Genomic DNA, 16,755 nt, shown 5'->3' on the forward strand with positions numbered 1-16,755 from the left:
ATGCACTGACAAAAACCTGTGTGACTCTATGCCATGTGAAAACAAAGCACCTGTGAGAGGTTTTCTCATGAGGATACACAGCAGACATGATCATGTAAACAAACTAACCCTAGAGCATCTCCCATTCTTTCCAAAGTTGTAGGGTAAGTATATCTCCCTATCTTTGTCCCTGGAATTCCACCAATTCTCATGGTGGACAAACGACATCAGTTCTAGTCTTACCCTGGAGCAATACGACCACTTCCTCTCTTGAGGAAATTTAGAACCAAATGAGAAGTCAGTGTACTTGAGCATCCCAGACAGGAAATACAGATCCGTAGTCAACTCAGATGGATACCAACACTACCCCAGACAGCAAGGTGTCAGAAAATGCCCTTAAGGTGTCACATGCTCTGTGGTCATGGCATGAAAAGACTGTGAATGGACTACAAAACAGAACTTTCATTATTTTAAAGAGAAGGAAGGAAGGAAGGGAGGAAGGAAGGAAGGAAGGAAGGAAGGAAGGAAGGAAGGAAGGAAGGGAGGAAGGAAGGAAGGAAGGAAGGAAGGAAGGAAGGAAGCAAGCAAGCAAGCAAGCAAGCAAGCAAGGAAGCAAGCAAGGAAGCAAGGAAGCAAGGAAGGAAGGGTGGGCAAGAACAATTGAAAATTAATTATGCCCTTGGGATATAGGAACATCAAATGTATCCTAGGGGAAATGAGGTTTAAATGCTGCACTGTGTGCTCAGAGATTCCCACAGCCAGTGGCTCAGAGCATGTGGGTTCTCCCAGAGGTGTTGTCAGCATGGCCAGTGTGTGCAATGGGGGTATCCAGACTGGTCCACTGTTCTCATGTCATCAGGCATGGGCTGTAGGAGTCTCCTGGGGTGTGTGGCCGGATGGGACAGGTGGTGACGAGAGATCTCTGGAGTCAAGGCTGGTCTTAGAGCATGTGGTTTATTGCACAGGTTGTGAGTGAAGGGGCCCTGCTGAGAGCTGCCAGCCGCAGCTCAGAGCAGGCTCGTGAGAGAAAGGAAGAGAGCTAGGAGAGAACTAAGGGGGCAAAGTCAGAGAGTGAAGAAGAGGAGCTAATAGCGTAGTAGAGAGCAGAGAAGAAGAGAAGAGTGAAGAGGCAGAGTGAAGAGAGCGAAGTTTCCGTCACAATACATTAAATCCTTTTCCATACTGAATATTCTAATCTACACCAACCAATCTAGTACAAGATACAAATCCTATAGCATTTACATACAGCCTATAAGAAGCATTGCATTACCCAATGTGTTACACTTTAAATTCTAAGAGTTGCTCTTTGAACCCCTCTTGCCAGGCTAGCAGGGTCTGCTCTGACCCTTGGGCTTTGGTAAAGAGAAGGGCATTGTTAAATCAAGGGAGGATTACCTTCAGCTGGCCATGCCATTGTTTTCCAGATATTCAGTAACTAGGACATCTCAGACATCAAAACTTGCTTTCAATTCTATTTCACTTATAGGTTTCATATTCTCAAACTCTAAACACTCATATTTATAAGGCTTTCTAGTTTCATCCTTCCCAACAATGGGCAAATTAGGCAGACTGCTGCAGATCAATACTCCAGGCATTATTCCCTGTGCCTCCTGTGCCAGGGACCAGTTTTTCTCCCCAGACGCTCCCTGACTGCACACAAAAACTTAAATTTGAGCTGGAAATATCTGTTGTTCTGGTGGTCATGATGGAAAATATCAAACCAACAGTGTGTGTGCACTTCTCTGCTTCTTGGTACAGGCTTAAAATAACTGTGTAAATAAAAAGGACATATAAATATTTCCTACTGCTTTCAAGGGAATAAAGGCAGGGACAAAGTGCCATGTATTTCTCTGTGCTGAACATATCAACTCTATTCCCACAAGTCTCCACAGAGTGACAAAGTACAGGTCTGTTCAAATTCAATAGCCCCTTCAGGAGGCTTTGTCTGACATTCAGTTTGGGTTTAGGGACTGGAGTCTGTTTTAAAGGTAGAAAGATGGTGATTATAAAAGGCCATAGGCAAGAAGAAACCCTCTTATAAAGATTACAGAAGGGTCACTTAGAGTCTGATAAACTTGAATGAAGAGCCAGAGGGATTTTTTTTGTTAGACTTGAAAGTGCAGCAAGATTGAAGCCTTATGCCTTTGAAATAAAATGGTAGAAGGGAAGCACAAGATTTTACTTTGGTAGTTCAGGAAATATTAGTCTTGTAAAAGAGAGTAGCTATAGATTTTCTTAGTACTCTAAACAGCTCTTTTCACTTCCCTGGTGCAGCCTTCCTAGAAGACATCATCACTTATAAGTAAAGATACGTATTAGATCTGTATTTACGAAACACAGTGTATCTAACATCTGATAACATAGAGAGAGTGCTGGCAGGGAGGGGAACCAAGTCATGCAGCTGACCCTCAAGTTTGAATTTACACATATAATTTCTAGTCCTTCTTACCTTTTTTCTACAATAGGCAGGTGAAAAATCATGTTCGACTGTCTCAGCACCTTGTGGGAAAGAATGCACAGTCAGATATTTATCTGCATTTATTGCCATGAAAGTGGCACACTGGTATCAGCAAGATGGGGGTTGTCACTGGCTGAGAGCAAAACGTCTCTGGGAATGGAAACCCACATCAGCATCACTGGGGACCTGCAGAAGCACAAAGTGCCAGATAAGGCCAAGCCACAAAAACCTGGTATGATTTAGTGTCTGTGAACAATTTCTTGACTGAGGGAAGTGCAAGTATGAAACAACCATCACAAAGAACTTGAAGCCCAAAGGTTTGTGCCGTGCTCTTCTGCTTACCCAGATCCACAAGGGAAAAGACGATGATGAAGAGGAGGAGGTGGTGAACCTTTTTCAGTGCTCAGGGTAGGAAGATGGCAGCAGACCTGCTGTTTTGGCCCAAAGTGGAAAGGCTGAGAGCAGTCACAGCCCAAATACAGAGAAGCCTCCATGAGACGAGGTCAGGAATGGACCACCTGCCCCTGATTGCAGTAGGGCTTGTCTCCAGAACAGCCCATGAGTAAGACAGGAGAAGACTAAGTAAGCACCTTTTGCAAGTTGACTTGCTTATGATGGGTGTAAATGTAGGTAGCTTGTCTTCAGTGAGGCTGGATTGGAAACTTCATTCTTTTTCTAAGCTCTTGTTTGATAGAACAAATTTAGGCTGGAGAAGAGGGCCCCGTCAGAAAGCAGACCCTGTATGAAACAAATCCACAGCCTCTCTGAGAGGGACTGCAGAACATCACTGCTCACTTCAGTTATGATCTGTGCTCTTAAGTCAGGACAGGATTTCAAGCAAATGTGGCAGTCTGAGAAACTGCAGCAGTGAAGGGGGGAGTGGAAGCAGCAACAGGGCAGAGTGGGAATTTTGGAAAAGAGAAGCAGCAAAGCAAGAACTAAAAGCAGGAGATGGTTTGAAGCTGTGTCAAAGGGGAAGTGGGAAGCTGTGCAAAAGGGGAATATAGGAAGTGGGGACAGTTAGCAGCCCAATCAGGCTGAAGCAAATTAATGTTTACCCTGGTGGGAACCCAGTGCACAGAGAAAAGTTCTCATTGCTACTCAGGACTGCCAGAGAGAGGGGTCATATATATATAAAAAAATCCAGGGTGATGAGAAGACATGCTGTTAGATGTAACCATGTCCTGTGTGTGTGAAGAAATGAGCCTTGTGCTTGCCTCCATGGAATAATCCTCCCTGCTGTTCTGTCTGTGCTGAAGGACAAGGACAAGCCTCCTGCTCATCTCCTCCCCTTCTTACAGGGCTGTGATGTGCAATCATCATTCCTGAAAGAGCCCCCTTACTTTTTTCCATTATCCTTGAGGAGGCAGAACACCACAGAAAGACAGGGAGAGATAGGTGGTCCTCACTGCTTTGGATCCTTGTGGAGGAAAAGCAGCATCATGCATTTCATCCCTGCTCTGCAGTCTCATACGGGTGCCGTGTAAACCCAGCACATCCGAGTTGCTCTGAGGTGACCCAGCTCAGGACCCTGAAAGCCTCCCAGAACAAAAGTGTCTCACTGAACAATTAATTCCCACTAGCATCTCTCTCAAACTCAGCAAAGGGAACAAGAAACACCAAATGTGTGCCCTGCTGCACATGCAGAAGGAAACTCATGTCAAGAGCACCTCTTGGTGGTGTGAGAAGACATCAGAGTAGCAGCAACATATCTGTATATGCTCAGTCCGGGGCTAGGGGCCTATTTCCTGCAAGTTCCTTCCTTTTCCTGCAGCATGTACAAATGGAAGGTTTTAATGCAGCAAGTGCCAGTTGATCTTAGAGTGATTGCTGTACGTGTTATTTGAGAGTAATATCCCATTATTAAATAATCCCATTTAAATGTGATGGATAGAAACATCCTGAAAGCTTTTATGTTGATCCCTGTTGTTCCTCTACAAAGGCACTGGTGGAGGAAGGATGTTTATAGATTCACAGCACAGAATTCTGACTGGACAAGAATTGACTGTCCATTGCAGCTGCAGGGAATCATCTTCCTAAAGTAATTTGCCCAGAAATGGGCTCTTTCCAGGACTTCATAGCTCATTGCTGGACGTGCAGATTTACAGTGTCTTTGACATGGGGCCCACATGTATGTGGATTCTCCACAACAATCCCTCTTCCCTGACCAATTAAACTGGTCTTCTTCTCCAGTCTCTTCCACACTGCCAGTCCCACAAGCCCATATACCAGACTACCAGGACAAAAGCAACTGGTGTCCAGGTGTTCAGCAGGTTAGTGGTTCTTGTTCATCCCTGCCACCAGATCCTAGAGTGGTTTTTGTCTTTCCACCAGCAGTATTCTCTAGAGCCTGATACCCCTGCCTTCTGAGTTCATATATTATGTGCCTGCCTGTCCTTTCCAGCTCCCCCTGTAAAAGCCTTTGTCCCTCTCTCTTATGTCCTTTGACCTGTATTCCTGTGTCCCATTCCCGCTCTCACTTGCAGAAGTGTCAGTGGGTTTCCTTCCTCCCCTTTCCCTACCACCGACAGAGGGAACACCTTGTACTGCTGGTCACTTTGTGCTTCTGAAATAGTGGCAAGACTTGGAAACACTCCGTGGTTGAAGGTTTCTGGGCTGTAACCAGTGCTGAGTGACAGCTGGGAGTCCAGTCCAGCTGAGAGACAGCTCTCCTCCAGAGCAGGTCAGTCGCAACAGCCTCCTGTGGCTGCAGCAGCACAAGGGTCATCAGCCTTTGGAGAAACACTTTGCTCAGAGTTCCTTCCTTCAGGAACATCCCAGCTGCAAACCAACTGCTCTTGCTCTAACTGGCCTCCTGGCAAAGCCTGGAAATGCTTAATTAATTCTGTGCCACCATAGCTAATCTTCTATAAAACCCACCTCCTGCCCATCCACTCATGGATTCAGGCTGGAGCACACATACACTCTTTTCAAGGCATAATGTTGCATGGGAGGAGAAGGGAGGAAGAGAAATCAAACCCTCATTTCAGTAACAGAAAGAAAGGAGTAGAGCTTCCCAGGATCATTCTGCCTGTTTCTTCTTTCTTAGGGTGATTGCTTTCTTCTTCTTGATGCTTAGCTGTAAAAATCTTTTATTTTCTGAGGGCAGTCAGGACTGCCTGAGAGAGCTGGAGTTGTTCAGCTTGAAGAAGAGAAGGATGTACTAGTAGTCTGGGGAGGTGAGGAATACCATATCCCCACAGTAGAGGAGGAATAGCCATTGGGTTGCAGCTGCTTTCAAGAGGCTGCGTGACTTCCTTGTTCAGCCTTCGCAGAAGTATTGTTCCTTGTGATGTTTCACCCTTGACACTTAGGGGCCCTGGGAAGACCTGAAAAACCTTCATTACTCCTCATCACCCCAGTACTCCCACTTCAGATTCCCCTCCCTGCTAACACCTCCTCCAAAACTTGGATGCTAAAGGAGGGACGAGAAAATCCACCCTTCCACATTCTCACCCCGCTTCTAACTCTTGTTCAGCTCCCGTGGAAAAGCAGTTTGGTGCCCCCCGCTGTTCATTGGGATGAGATGGGAAGGGAGTGGGTGATACACTCAGGGAGAGCAAGAAATACTAAGGCATTTATCAGCCCCACCACGAAGTCGCGCCTGCTCCGCCTTCAGCCAACGGCCTCTGCCGCAGAGCTCCGCTGCGGTGGAGGGGCGGAGGGACCGCAGGGTGATCGTCGACTGAAGTTCCCTCTTCCACTTCCTCCCTCCTTGCAACCTGCTGTTCTGATACCCACATTTGCCCATCCCTCCCTGCTGTTTGCCTTGGCCTGACTTCCCTTTGCCTCGGGCAGTGTCCTCCGACACGGGTCTAGAGCCATGCAAGCCATCAAGTGTGTCGTGGTGGGAGACGGGTACGTACCCGGAGGGTTTGCTGTGGGTGCGGGGCGGGACAGGCTGTGACCGGGGGCACAGAGAGGTGGATGCTTGGGGAAACGTCCCCCGCTTTGCTTCTGACCTCCTGCAGGCTTGCTGCTACTGCAGACACGCTCTCTGCTCCCTCCCCAGGGCAAGGGACATTCCTCTGGGAGAGCGTGAGGAGGCATTTCGAAGGGCATCTGCATGGAAGTGCTGATCATGCATCTGCATTTCCATCTGCATCTATGGGAAGTAGAGCAGGTCTGTCCCATGCACAGGAGGTGATGGTGTTCCTGCCAGATTCAATTTATAGGCAGGAGTTAGATTTAAAACCCATTGGGCGCAGTTGGTCTCCTGCAGGTGAGTGGCTCCTTGAAAGCCATGTGCTCACTGGGAACGACTGGGAGAGGGCATGGCGCTCTGGTCCTGGCAAGATGTGTATCAGGGTATCTATGTTCAGCTTTTCTCAGCTGGTCAGCTCCGTACTGGGGTGTGGTGGAGACTGCTGGCAAGGGGCCTCTGTGGGCACATGGAGAAGAAGCTCTTTCCACTGGGACAGGCACAAGTGTAGGCTACTTTGGGAGTGAGAGCTAACAAAACCTTGCCTTCACAACGTGGTGGCTTCTCTGCCCATGTCCCTTAATGCTCGGAAATGGCCTGATCCAAGCCATCAGTGAGTTAAGCCGTCATCACTGCCTGGGGCACGAAGGATACAGTGGATGTCTTCTTGCCCTGTGAGATGAGTAAATGCAAGGGAGGGAAGGAGGAGAGTCTGTGCTTGGAATGGAATAGCGGAATTCCTTTCCACCTAGAAGCTGGCCAGACTTATTTGGGGCAGCTATAATGTAGCAGATGAAGAGACATTTACAGCAGTGCTGCTCCCCACAGTCACTTCCTCCTTTAGACCTCGCCTGGGAAAGAAGATGTCTGCACACAAAACCGTACATATCAGGCATGTTCTCAGGGGCTGGGGCAAGGGGACGGGGACAAGGGATGAGGAAAGACAGAGCCCCCAAAAAACCCCATAATCTCTAAGAAAGGTCCCCTGAAGGTTTTAAGCTGGAGCTGGATGAACAACTCCACTGGGCATTTATCCATTTCCCAGTTCCCCACCCCCTGTTTGCCCCTCACACACAGCACCAACTCTGTAGCCTTCTCTCAAGGCAGCATCTCCCTCACATGGTTAACCCTGCCACATGTCCTGTGCTACCAATAAGTAAGGCTTTATAAAGGCCTTACCTATCAGTAACAGTCCTGCTCTCAATCCCTAGGGCCTCAATTCCTCTTAAGTGTCTTCTGTCTCATAATTTTTCTTCTCTGTACTCTGCACCTCTATATACCTCTCACCATCTTGCAACACAGCCCCCATTGCTCTGAGCTCTTGGTTCACCTCCTCTCACCTCCCTCCCAGCCCATGCCAGCAATGTCACCCTCTTAAATCAACCCTGACATCCCCAGGACCTTCTCCTATCACTCAGCTCACGTGTTGTCCCATAGCTGTTCTCCCCGCGTGTCCCCTCCATCACACATTCCTGACCTCTTAACATGCCCTGGGTTCAATCACAGGAGCCTGCAGGCGTCACTAACCTCAGCTCTGTGTTGTAACCTTCACTCCTCCCCTGACCCTTTGCACCGGTCTCTATTCAACCACACCAATTCAGAGCTCCCCCTCTTCCGTGACCGATCCACTTGCAGGTCCACAGATCTCCCGAGGCATTTCCTATAGAGCTTCACCTCCCTCCGTAACTCCATGTTAAGAAGGAAGCAAGGCACTGGGGAAAGAGCAGGGAGTGAGAGAGGAGGATCTAAGAAAGGGGGGTGGCAGGAGGAAGAAACAAATGTCAGAGCATGCCGAAAAGCTCAGCCTCCTCCGCAGCTGCCCCACAGTCCAGCCACAGAGGCAGGTGCCTTGAGACCAGTGTGTCTGTCGGGGCACTCAAAAAGGCAGAGCTCCAGCTCTGTGGCAAGGGACTTTACGGGTACAGCTGAGATAGTCTAACAATCCCCAGCAGCACAACTCCAGCCTTTGCCCAGGAAAGACCTCTCCCTCCTCCTGGGCTGTGCTAGCTGAGGCAGGTTGCTTTCACCACCTCCATTTCCTGTGTCCTGTAACAGAAACATGGCCAAGCTTTCCCAGGCCACAAAAACATGAGAAACAGTGTCCCAGCAGGAGAAGGATTTTCTTTCCAACACCTGTCTTGGCTGCTTTATTTTCTTCCAATTTCTCTGTACTTCTTTCCCTCCCCACAGGCTTCAGCTTGCCCACAACACCTCCTTCCCCCAGATGATAGCCTCATTGCTCCTTATCCCACCAAGGCTCTCACCCACTCTGGACAGGGTTGCTACCTTGCACTCCGCCCTGCTGCAGCAGGCTATGGGGGAGGCTGAGGAAGAGGTTTCAGCTTCTAGCTCAGAAACACCACAAGCAGCCTCCAGCAGCCATGGACCTTTCTGGCTCCTTACAGCTCTCTGCAGGTGTTGCTGCAGCTGACTGTAGATGGGAGAGACTGGGTAAGTCAGGAAAAGTTCCTACCAGGCCCTGGCCACAGCGCCTGACAAGCAGGCAGGAGTGCCTGTACCCGTGTGCTGAAGCTGGCATGGCAGCTTTGTCATGGCACACCAAGCACACCAAGCACCTGTCCTGGCTGTAAGCCTACAGCACTCTGCATGCACTGCAAAATGGGATTCCATCCATGTCTCAGTGGATGTGTTTTAGCTGAGCGATCTCTGTACTAGACCGTAAAAACAACCCTTCATGCTCAAAGACGGGAAACATTTCTGGGTGACATCCTGTCTTTCTTCCTGCCAGGTTTCTAACCTGTGGTTGTGCACTGTCTGGTCCTGTGAATGTGTTTCTGCTTCCAGGGGTCTCCGGATAGGGCTAGGTTAGAGGTGTGGAAGAATTGCCCCTTCTCCATCTCACCCTAGCAAGACTGCCTGCACTGCCATGGATTCCTGCTATTGTTTTCCTTCTCTTCCAGGGCTGTGGGAAAAACCTGTCTCCTAATCAGCTATACCACCAATGCCTTCCCAGGAGAATACATCCCCACTGTGTGAGTAATGCAAAAATAGGTCCTGGAGTGGGTGGGAGGCATGAAAAGCAGGATGTGAAGGGGCACAGTGACCCCTTTTGTGCTCCATGGGTCATAATCTCCATGCCAAGCAGAGGAAACCCAGGGAAGGTGTCTCTAACTTTGGATCTGTTACCTTTCCCAAGAAGCAACCTTATAAAACTCTGGTATAAGTGGGATATTTGGGAAACTCCAGCCAACTCAAGGTCTATCTGCTTGCTGAGTTTACAAGTAGCAGAGGGGATCCTGCTGGCCAAAACAAACAGGCACTAGACTACAACAACTGGGCCACATCCAAGAGAAGGCAGGTGGATGGACATGGGACCCCACTTCCTTCCTTGTCCAAAACACTTGACTCATTAGAGCAGTCATGGATTCTTCATAGAGCAGAATCATAGAATCGGTTGGAAAAGACCTCTGAGATCATTAGGTCCAACTACTAGCCTAGCACTGCCAAGCCCTCTACTAAATCATGTCCCTTCTAATGAGCAGATGCCATGAACACATTCAAAAGACCTTTGTGTTGGTTCCTCCCTACCACTGCTTTCCCTTAATCTGCAAAAAAAAAGTAACAAAAAGACTAGGAAATACAATATTCTAGGATGAGGGGAGGAACTTCTCTGTTGCTTTATTATCTTTTTTTTTTTCCTACCAAGACTTTACTCCTAAGCATGCAGTCCTGACAGTTGTTCTAAAACATTTCAAGCTGGGTTGTCAAAGAGTACTGGGACACATTGCTCTCAGTTCCAGAAGGGCTGTTGAGGAATGCAGCAAACTACAGAGGCATGGATTCTTCTTCACTTCTAAGAATAAAACTAGGTTTTAGAACATGGAAGAAAGATAGGAGCTTGGCTCTAGAGCAGACATAGTTGTGGGAAGGATATTGGGGCAAAAATGGGAAAAGAAAACAGTTTGTGAACCTGCCTGCAAGGTATGAAAGGTGTAGCTGCAGCCAGGCACCTGTCCAGGACAGCTGAATGATGGGGAGGAGGTTGATGAGTGGGAATTCCATAAGGTGGATGTTCACAGGAAACCAGCATAACCCAGGTGAGCTGAGAAGAGGAATCACCACCCTTTGCTCCTGGGTGCACCTAGTGAACCTCACCTACGCTACTGGAAGGGTTCTCTCTTCTCCTCTTTGAGCCATGGCCTATGTCTCTGAATTTCAGGTTTGATAACTATTCTGCCAACGTGATGGTTGACAGCAAGCCTGTAAATCTGGGACTGTGGGATACTGCAGGACAAGAGGATTATGACAGGCTGAGGCCACTCTCTTACCCACAGACGGTGGGTCACACTCCATGCCCCTCCTCCCTTCCTCCCTCAGCTACATCTCCATCCCTCACTCCAAAACTCAACATTATGCCATGAAACAGTGACAGGGTTGTTACTGTCTCTCCCAGCCCTTTTCTGAGAATCTCTGTTGATATACAACTGCCTTGAAACCTGAAAGTTGAAAGACATCTTAAGGATATTTTGGAGCCTTTATCTAGACTCCTATAACTGGTATAACTGAGCAAGAAAATGAGACATTCAAAGACACTCTTGAGCCCAGCTGACACTGACTTTACGTGGGGAAGACGCCTTACACAGCCCTGGAAAAAACCTTCCCTTTGTAAAGTTAAGGTGGTTCGTGGAATTTAAGAGCTGAGGCAGGAGCTTGTCACATTTCTGTGAACCCCACTCTTCTGACTTCTGCCTTTTTTAAAAGAGATATGATTTGTGGGCATGTGATTGATCTGCTGGTGTGTCTAGCAGAAAAAATGGGTGCCTCAGATACTGTGTTCACCAGTTTTTCACCACACTGACAGAGTGATTTCAGGGCTTAAGGATCACCTTCTCTGGAGAATGTTATTTCAAGCAGCCTTTTGGCAAGTTCAGAAAGACCTTGCTGCATCAGACATTAGTCTAAAGGTTGCCACTGCAAGCAAAAAGGCTAGGAATTGATTAGAAATTATTTGTTTGGGCTAGGTTCAGCCACCTAAAAATCAGACACTGGTAAAAGGTGTTTTTGCCTGCAGTCAGTGCAAGCAGGTCTATTTCTCAACAGCACGCTTGCATCCACCCTGGGACATATTTCAGGTGGAGGAATGTTTCTCCAAGGTTTTTGTCTCTGATGGCTTTAGAAGTATGGAAATGGATAGGCTGGGTCTGGCACCACCGCTCCAGCTAGGTGAAGCTGGATGAAATAGATATAACCTTGATGAGCTGGTATGGTTTTGGTTTTGCTTGGTTTGTTCTGGTTTTAAAGGAAGTCTGAATTCTACCATGCCCAGGAGAATCACTTACCTGGAGAGCCTGCCTCCTCTGAGTCCTGCGTGCATACCTTTAGGCTGAAACTAGGTCTGTCTCAACTGTAGGCAAAATTATTTTGGCCTGAAAGCTCTCTGGTGTTCCGTGAGAAATGAGCAGGAAGCTGTCAGGCTGTTTCCCATGAGGATGAATGTGCCAACCGCAAAAACCCCATCCTCAGAGCTGACCATTTGACTCTTCTGATAATGGTGGCTATGGTTACAATGACTCAGGGGAGCAGACATCCTTCTCTCCACTAGAGGCAAGAAGCAGCAGTCAGGACTTTGATACTGTAGAAAGACCTTTCCCGAGCACAGCCCCCTCCCCTCCCCTCCCCTCCCCTCCCCTCCCCTCCCCTCCCCTCCCCTCCCCTCCCCTCCCCTCCCCTCCCCTCCCCTCCCCTCCCCTCCCCTCCCCTCCCCTCCCCTCCCCTCCCCTCCCCTCCATCATGCCATCACATGCTCCCATCCTAACTCTGCACCATGGTTGTATGCCTACAGGATGTCTTCCTGATCTGCTTCTCCCTTGTCAGCCCGGCATCTTACGAAAACGTCCGTGCTAAGGTGAGACCGTATCCTGGTCCACCAGGGGATGAGGGGGATGGCATTGGTGCTGGTCTTGCAAAAACAGTGACTATGGGTGGAGACTACCACTAGGACATCTAGGTTCAAGAGGTCATATCTCTTTTTTGTTAGAAACCTCCTTCAGATGCCTTTTCTGGTTCATTTCAAAGAGGGCCAACTCTACTAATGGGCAAATATTCATCTTGCTGGCCTGCTGTGCTGTCACAGACTTACGTTCTGATGGCATCTTTCCACCAAGACTGTCAAAGCACAGACACACAGGACCGGTCCATAGGGTATAAGAAGCAAGTACCCAGAGCTTTTAGATAGGAAGTGAGTGAAGAAGGGAGAGATTGGTGAACAGGACAAGAATATGTCCTTCCTACCATTTTAAGGTTCTTCCCTGGGTGGGAGGGTCAAGGGCAGAGAACAGCTTGTGCTTTTGCGTAACAAAATTTGAGCTCTCTGTCAGGGATTTTGCCAGAGGACCCAGCAACAGGACCTGGCCTGGGCCAGGCTATAGTGCCCAACAATGGATGTGAGAAAGGAAAGGCTGTTAGCTACCTTGCTGATATTTTTTTCAGGATTGTCTCTTTGTTTTCCCATGTGCATGCCATACGTGTGACCTCTTCTCACACCTTTGGCATTTTGCTCCATTGCTAGTGGTTCCCTGAGGTGCGGCACCACTGCCCAAGCACTCCCATCATCCTTGTGGGCACAAAGCTGGATCTCCGTGATGACAAGGACACCATTGAGAAGCTGAAGGAGAAGAAGCTATCCCCCATAACTTATCCTCAGGGTCTTGCTCTGGCCAAGGAAATAGGTATGTGTTTAGGAATCATCTTGGACTTACTGAAAGGAGAGAGGCAGAAGAAAAGGGTTTCACCTCAGTTTACGAGACTTTTGTAGCAGTATCTCACAGTGGTATCTCCGAGGGACACAAGGAGACACATCCAGGGTCATGGGATAAAATGCACTTCAGGAGACTCAGGAAGATCTGCTTCTTGAGGAAGACTCAACCCCTTAGCCCCCTGTTTTCTGCCTCTCTCTGGCCACCATCCTCCAAAACACAAACACAACTACACACTTTAACATTCTCCTCTCCTTTTACTCTGCTTACTTCTATCTGGGACAGTATTTATTCTGTGCAAGCCACAGCTGCGCTGTGGGCAGAGGCCACTCCTCCATATCCGGAGAGAGGCAGAAGAGACGCTTTTAACCTCTCTCAGGAAGAGTTGCAACTGCAGTTTCCTGTCTATGCCTCTGTCTGCTGGGGCTTATACCCAGGTATGGGTGTTTCACCCCACCATCCAGCTCTTCTCAGATGTGGCACACAGAAGTAGGACAGAGGGTGAGAAACTCAGCTTGAGAGAGTTTTCAAGAAGGACTTTAGCAGAGAGAGTGTCTGGCCAGGATGACACACATAATGGCTCTGCTCTGGCTACATGGGTAGCCAATAGGCAAACCTAGGTCCACTGGAGCTGGCAAGCTTTGCCCTGAAGTCAAGACTGTTTGAGCGAGTGAAATGTGTCCTGACAATGTGTAATGTGTTTGATCACCTGAGATGTGTTTATTCAGCTTGAGCAAGAGCCAGGTGCCGTGCTTTCTAGCATAAGGAGCAGAAACCTGGGTATCCCCAGTGCGTACCCCAGCTCCCTTCCTCCCCATTACAACACCTGCTTTTCTCCTGACAGACTCTGTGAAATACCTCGAGTGCTCAGCTTTAACGCAGCGTGGCCTCAAGACGGTGTTTGACGAGGCCATCCGAGCAGTCCTGTGCCCACAGCCCACCCGGACAAAGAAACGGGCATGCAGCTTCCTCTAAGCAAGTAAGTGACAGAGATCCCTGGGAGTGACACCAGTGGTGCTTTCCTGCTCCTGAACCCAGACAATGGGGGCCACTCTGTTCCTGGTGAGGCTGTTGGAGTGGGTCACCTTCAAAGAGAGAGAGGGAGACAGCTGATCCTGCTTGGTGAAAGGACAGGACATGGTATGATGCACCCGGGATCAACTTCCCCCTCCTTTCTGCTTGACTGTGGGCAAGTTTGTTCCCATCTCTTGCTGTGGGGCAGCCTAGGATTTTCCACATGTGCCCTCAAAGAGAAGAACTGTCAGAAGGCCTGTCAGCTTCTTCCACAGAGGGAACTACATACAGGCTGCCCTGGGGATGACCTGCTATGAGACCTATGAAGCCATAGCCTTTGCCTGCAAAAAAAAAAAAAAAAAAAGAGGAAAAGAAAATGCTGTTCCTTATTCCTGGCAGTTGCCAGTGGCCCTTCCTCTCACCAAGCCCTGCTCACCTCAAGCGTTTTTTGTGTTGTTCATTGGCAAGTGGCAGCTTCTCCTGCAGGACTCCTTTACTCCCCATATTGTCCCTACGTGCCTCCACTTCAGTACAAAGCAGCAGAGGGAGGAGAGAGGCTTCAGGACAAGAGTCAAAGATGGTCAGAGCCTGATGAGAGAGAAGAGTGAGAGCCCACTAGTTTGGACCCTGTCCCTTCATACAGCCCCTATCACCACAGCAGAGGGAGGGAGAGCAGGAAAATAGTTGAGCTGGTATTATGAGGTCTGTCATGTTTTTGGCTATAGATCCCGGCCTCATCCTGATGCCAGGCGCTGCCCAGCACATAGGAGTGATGGCTCCAGCAACCCGGAGCTCAGCACCTTGGGACGGTTATTGCTTTTTACTTTTGCCAGCTTGAAAGACTGCCGTGTGTCTGTAGCACTGGTTTGTTCACAGAACATCCCCTCTCTCACCTCTCCTGACCACCTGCCTCTTCCCTTCCTTCCGGGCCCCTGAGGTTACGACGTGGTGTATAAGACCCAATAAAGAGACTGTACGTTCTTGTCATGTCCGTGATGCGTTGCACCTCGGGGGGACACAGCCCTGAAGCCGTGAGCAGTGGGATGGCTGGGCTGGAGGCACCTCCCAGCCGTGCCCCTCCTTCCGCAGTAACAACCCAGGCAGCACCACACGAAGCCTGGTGAGCCCCAAGTGCTGTAGTTTGATGAGACCAGGCCTGATTCATCCTCCAAGTTGCTAACTTCTCAGCTGAGCCCCCTGCATTCCTTTTGCCTTTCCTCTTCTCAGTCTCCATGTGTTCAAAGGAAAAGTTGTCTCCCCTCTGTGCCACACAGAGGATGGGATGCAGGCTTTGGGAGGGAACACCTGGATGCAGACTCCTCTCCTTAGGGACTGCCCCCGTGGGTTGCTGGGGACATCTTTTCACCAAAAAATTGCTGCATTAATCCTTCTAAGCTCTGGTACTTTCACACTGCCAGACACAGGCAGAGTGAGAATAGGAAGGGGGAGGGCAGGGAAAAAAATTAAAGAGGGAGGAATGAGTCACCAGTCCAGACAAATTGCCTCCAAGACACTAAAATTAAGCTGAAGAGAGTGGCCCCAGCGGTACTGTGGATCTGGCAGCTGTGAGCATCTCCTTTCCTGATGCATTGCAGGGACTTGAGAGTAAGTGTTACAGGGTGGCTGCTACTGCCACTGCTTGCAGGAGAGAGGAAGGCTCAGAGTGTGATGATTGGCACTGCAAAATCCTGCAGTCCTAGGAGGGCACAGAGAAACTATGGAGTTGAGCCAGATTGCTGCTCCCAGATGCCACAACACTTCTGAGCTTCAAAGGCTGCTTCCTGCATTGAGGAGGTGCATTGGTGATGCCAGGTACAACCAGACACAGTGAAGCTCCCAAGGTACCCTCCTGCCAGGGAAATTTCTGCAATTTCAGTTCATGGTCAGATCTAAATAAGGCAGTTAATTCAGTGATGTGACACATTACCTAGAGACAAATTTCAGAGCAACCCTGGCAGGCACCCTGTGGCAAGAAGTTGCACAAATATCTGCACTGCACGTGGGCTGCTGGATTAATTGCCCAGGCCCCATCCAAAGGTAATGTAAATTATGTCAATGTAAGTCCAGAAGAGTAAAAATGAAACCTCTGGTATGGGCATATATCTGTGAAAGGGCAAAGGACATAAAGTACTTGAAAATGGTATCTAACCTCCTTTAAGCATCCTAAGCATGACTCAAAGCAATATATTGCCAGTGGTTTATCACTTCTCTCCAGTTTTCAAGCCTTGGCTTCTACCTTTTCAGTCTGCCCCATCCCCTATCACATACAGCAATGCATACAATGTGTGTGAAACAAAATTCATGTATCTGTCTCCCTGTGGAAGTGCACAGGCTGAGCTCTCCACCCAACATAATTTAAGCAGTTTGCATAGCCCTCCACTGGAGCTCAGGCAGAGAATGGGACAAAACGCACAGCATTGAGGAAGGGATCTGGAGACCTGGAATTTCTGATCCTATGACTGTGCTTATGCTAACAAGTCCTGCAAGGGTTAGAAGGACTGTGCAGAACTCTGCTGTTGCATGGCTTTGTTTCTTCTAATAAAGGAGCCTGGGGGCTTCTGCATGGTGCTACAGACACTTGCCCTGCCATGGTAAAGAAAACCTTTGGGTGCTACCCATGCCATTCCTTCCCCAGTGAGGATTCCTCTCTCTCCAGTGTCTCCAGA

General features: G+C 48.8%; 1 protein-coding gene across 2 annotated transcripts; it reads left to right on the forward strand.

Moving 5' to 3' along the window:
* Positions 1-6,098: 6,098 nt before the first annotated feature.
* RAC2 (Rac family small GTPase 2) lies at positions 6,099-15,068 on the forward strand. Of its 2 annotated transcripts, XM_040061228.2 has the most exons (7): positions 6,099-6,295; positions 9,281-9,352; positions 10,540-10,657; positions 12,163-12,225; positions 12,889-13,048; positions 13,920-14,054; positions 14,815-15,068. In XM_040061228.2, the coding sequence occupies exons 1-6, from the start codon at positions 6,261-6,263 to the stop codon at positions 14,048-14,050; spliced, it is 579 nt and encodes a 192-aa protein (XP_039917162.1). In that variant the 5' UTR covers positions 6,099-6,260; the 3' UTR covers positions 14,051-14,054; positions 14,815-15,068. The 2 variants fall into 2 exon arrangements, with proteins under 2 accessions (XP_039917162.1, XP_039917163.1); XM_040061229.2 differs by lacking the exon at positions 14,815-15,068 and having other exon boundaries at positions 6,160-6,295; positions 12,889-13,052; positions 13,920-13,980.
* The last annotated feature ends 1,687 nt before the right edge of the window (positions 15,069-16,755 follow it).

This window comes from Hirundo rustica, chromosome 4 (assembly GCF_015227805.2).
Source record: "Hirundo rustica isolate bHirRus1 chromosome 4, bHirRus1.pri.v3, whole genome shotgun sequence".
Classification (NCBI taxonomy): Eukaryota; Metazoa; Chordata; class Aves; order Passeriformes; family Hirundinidae; genus Hirundo; species Hirundo rustica.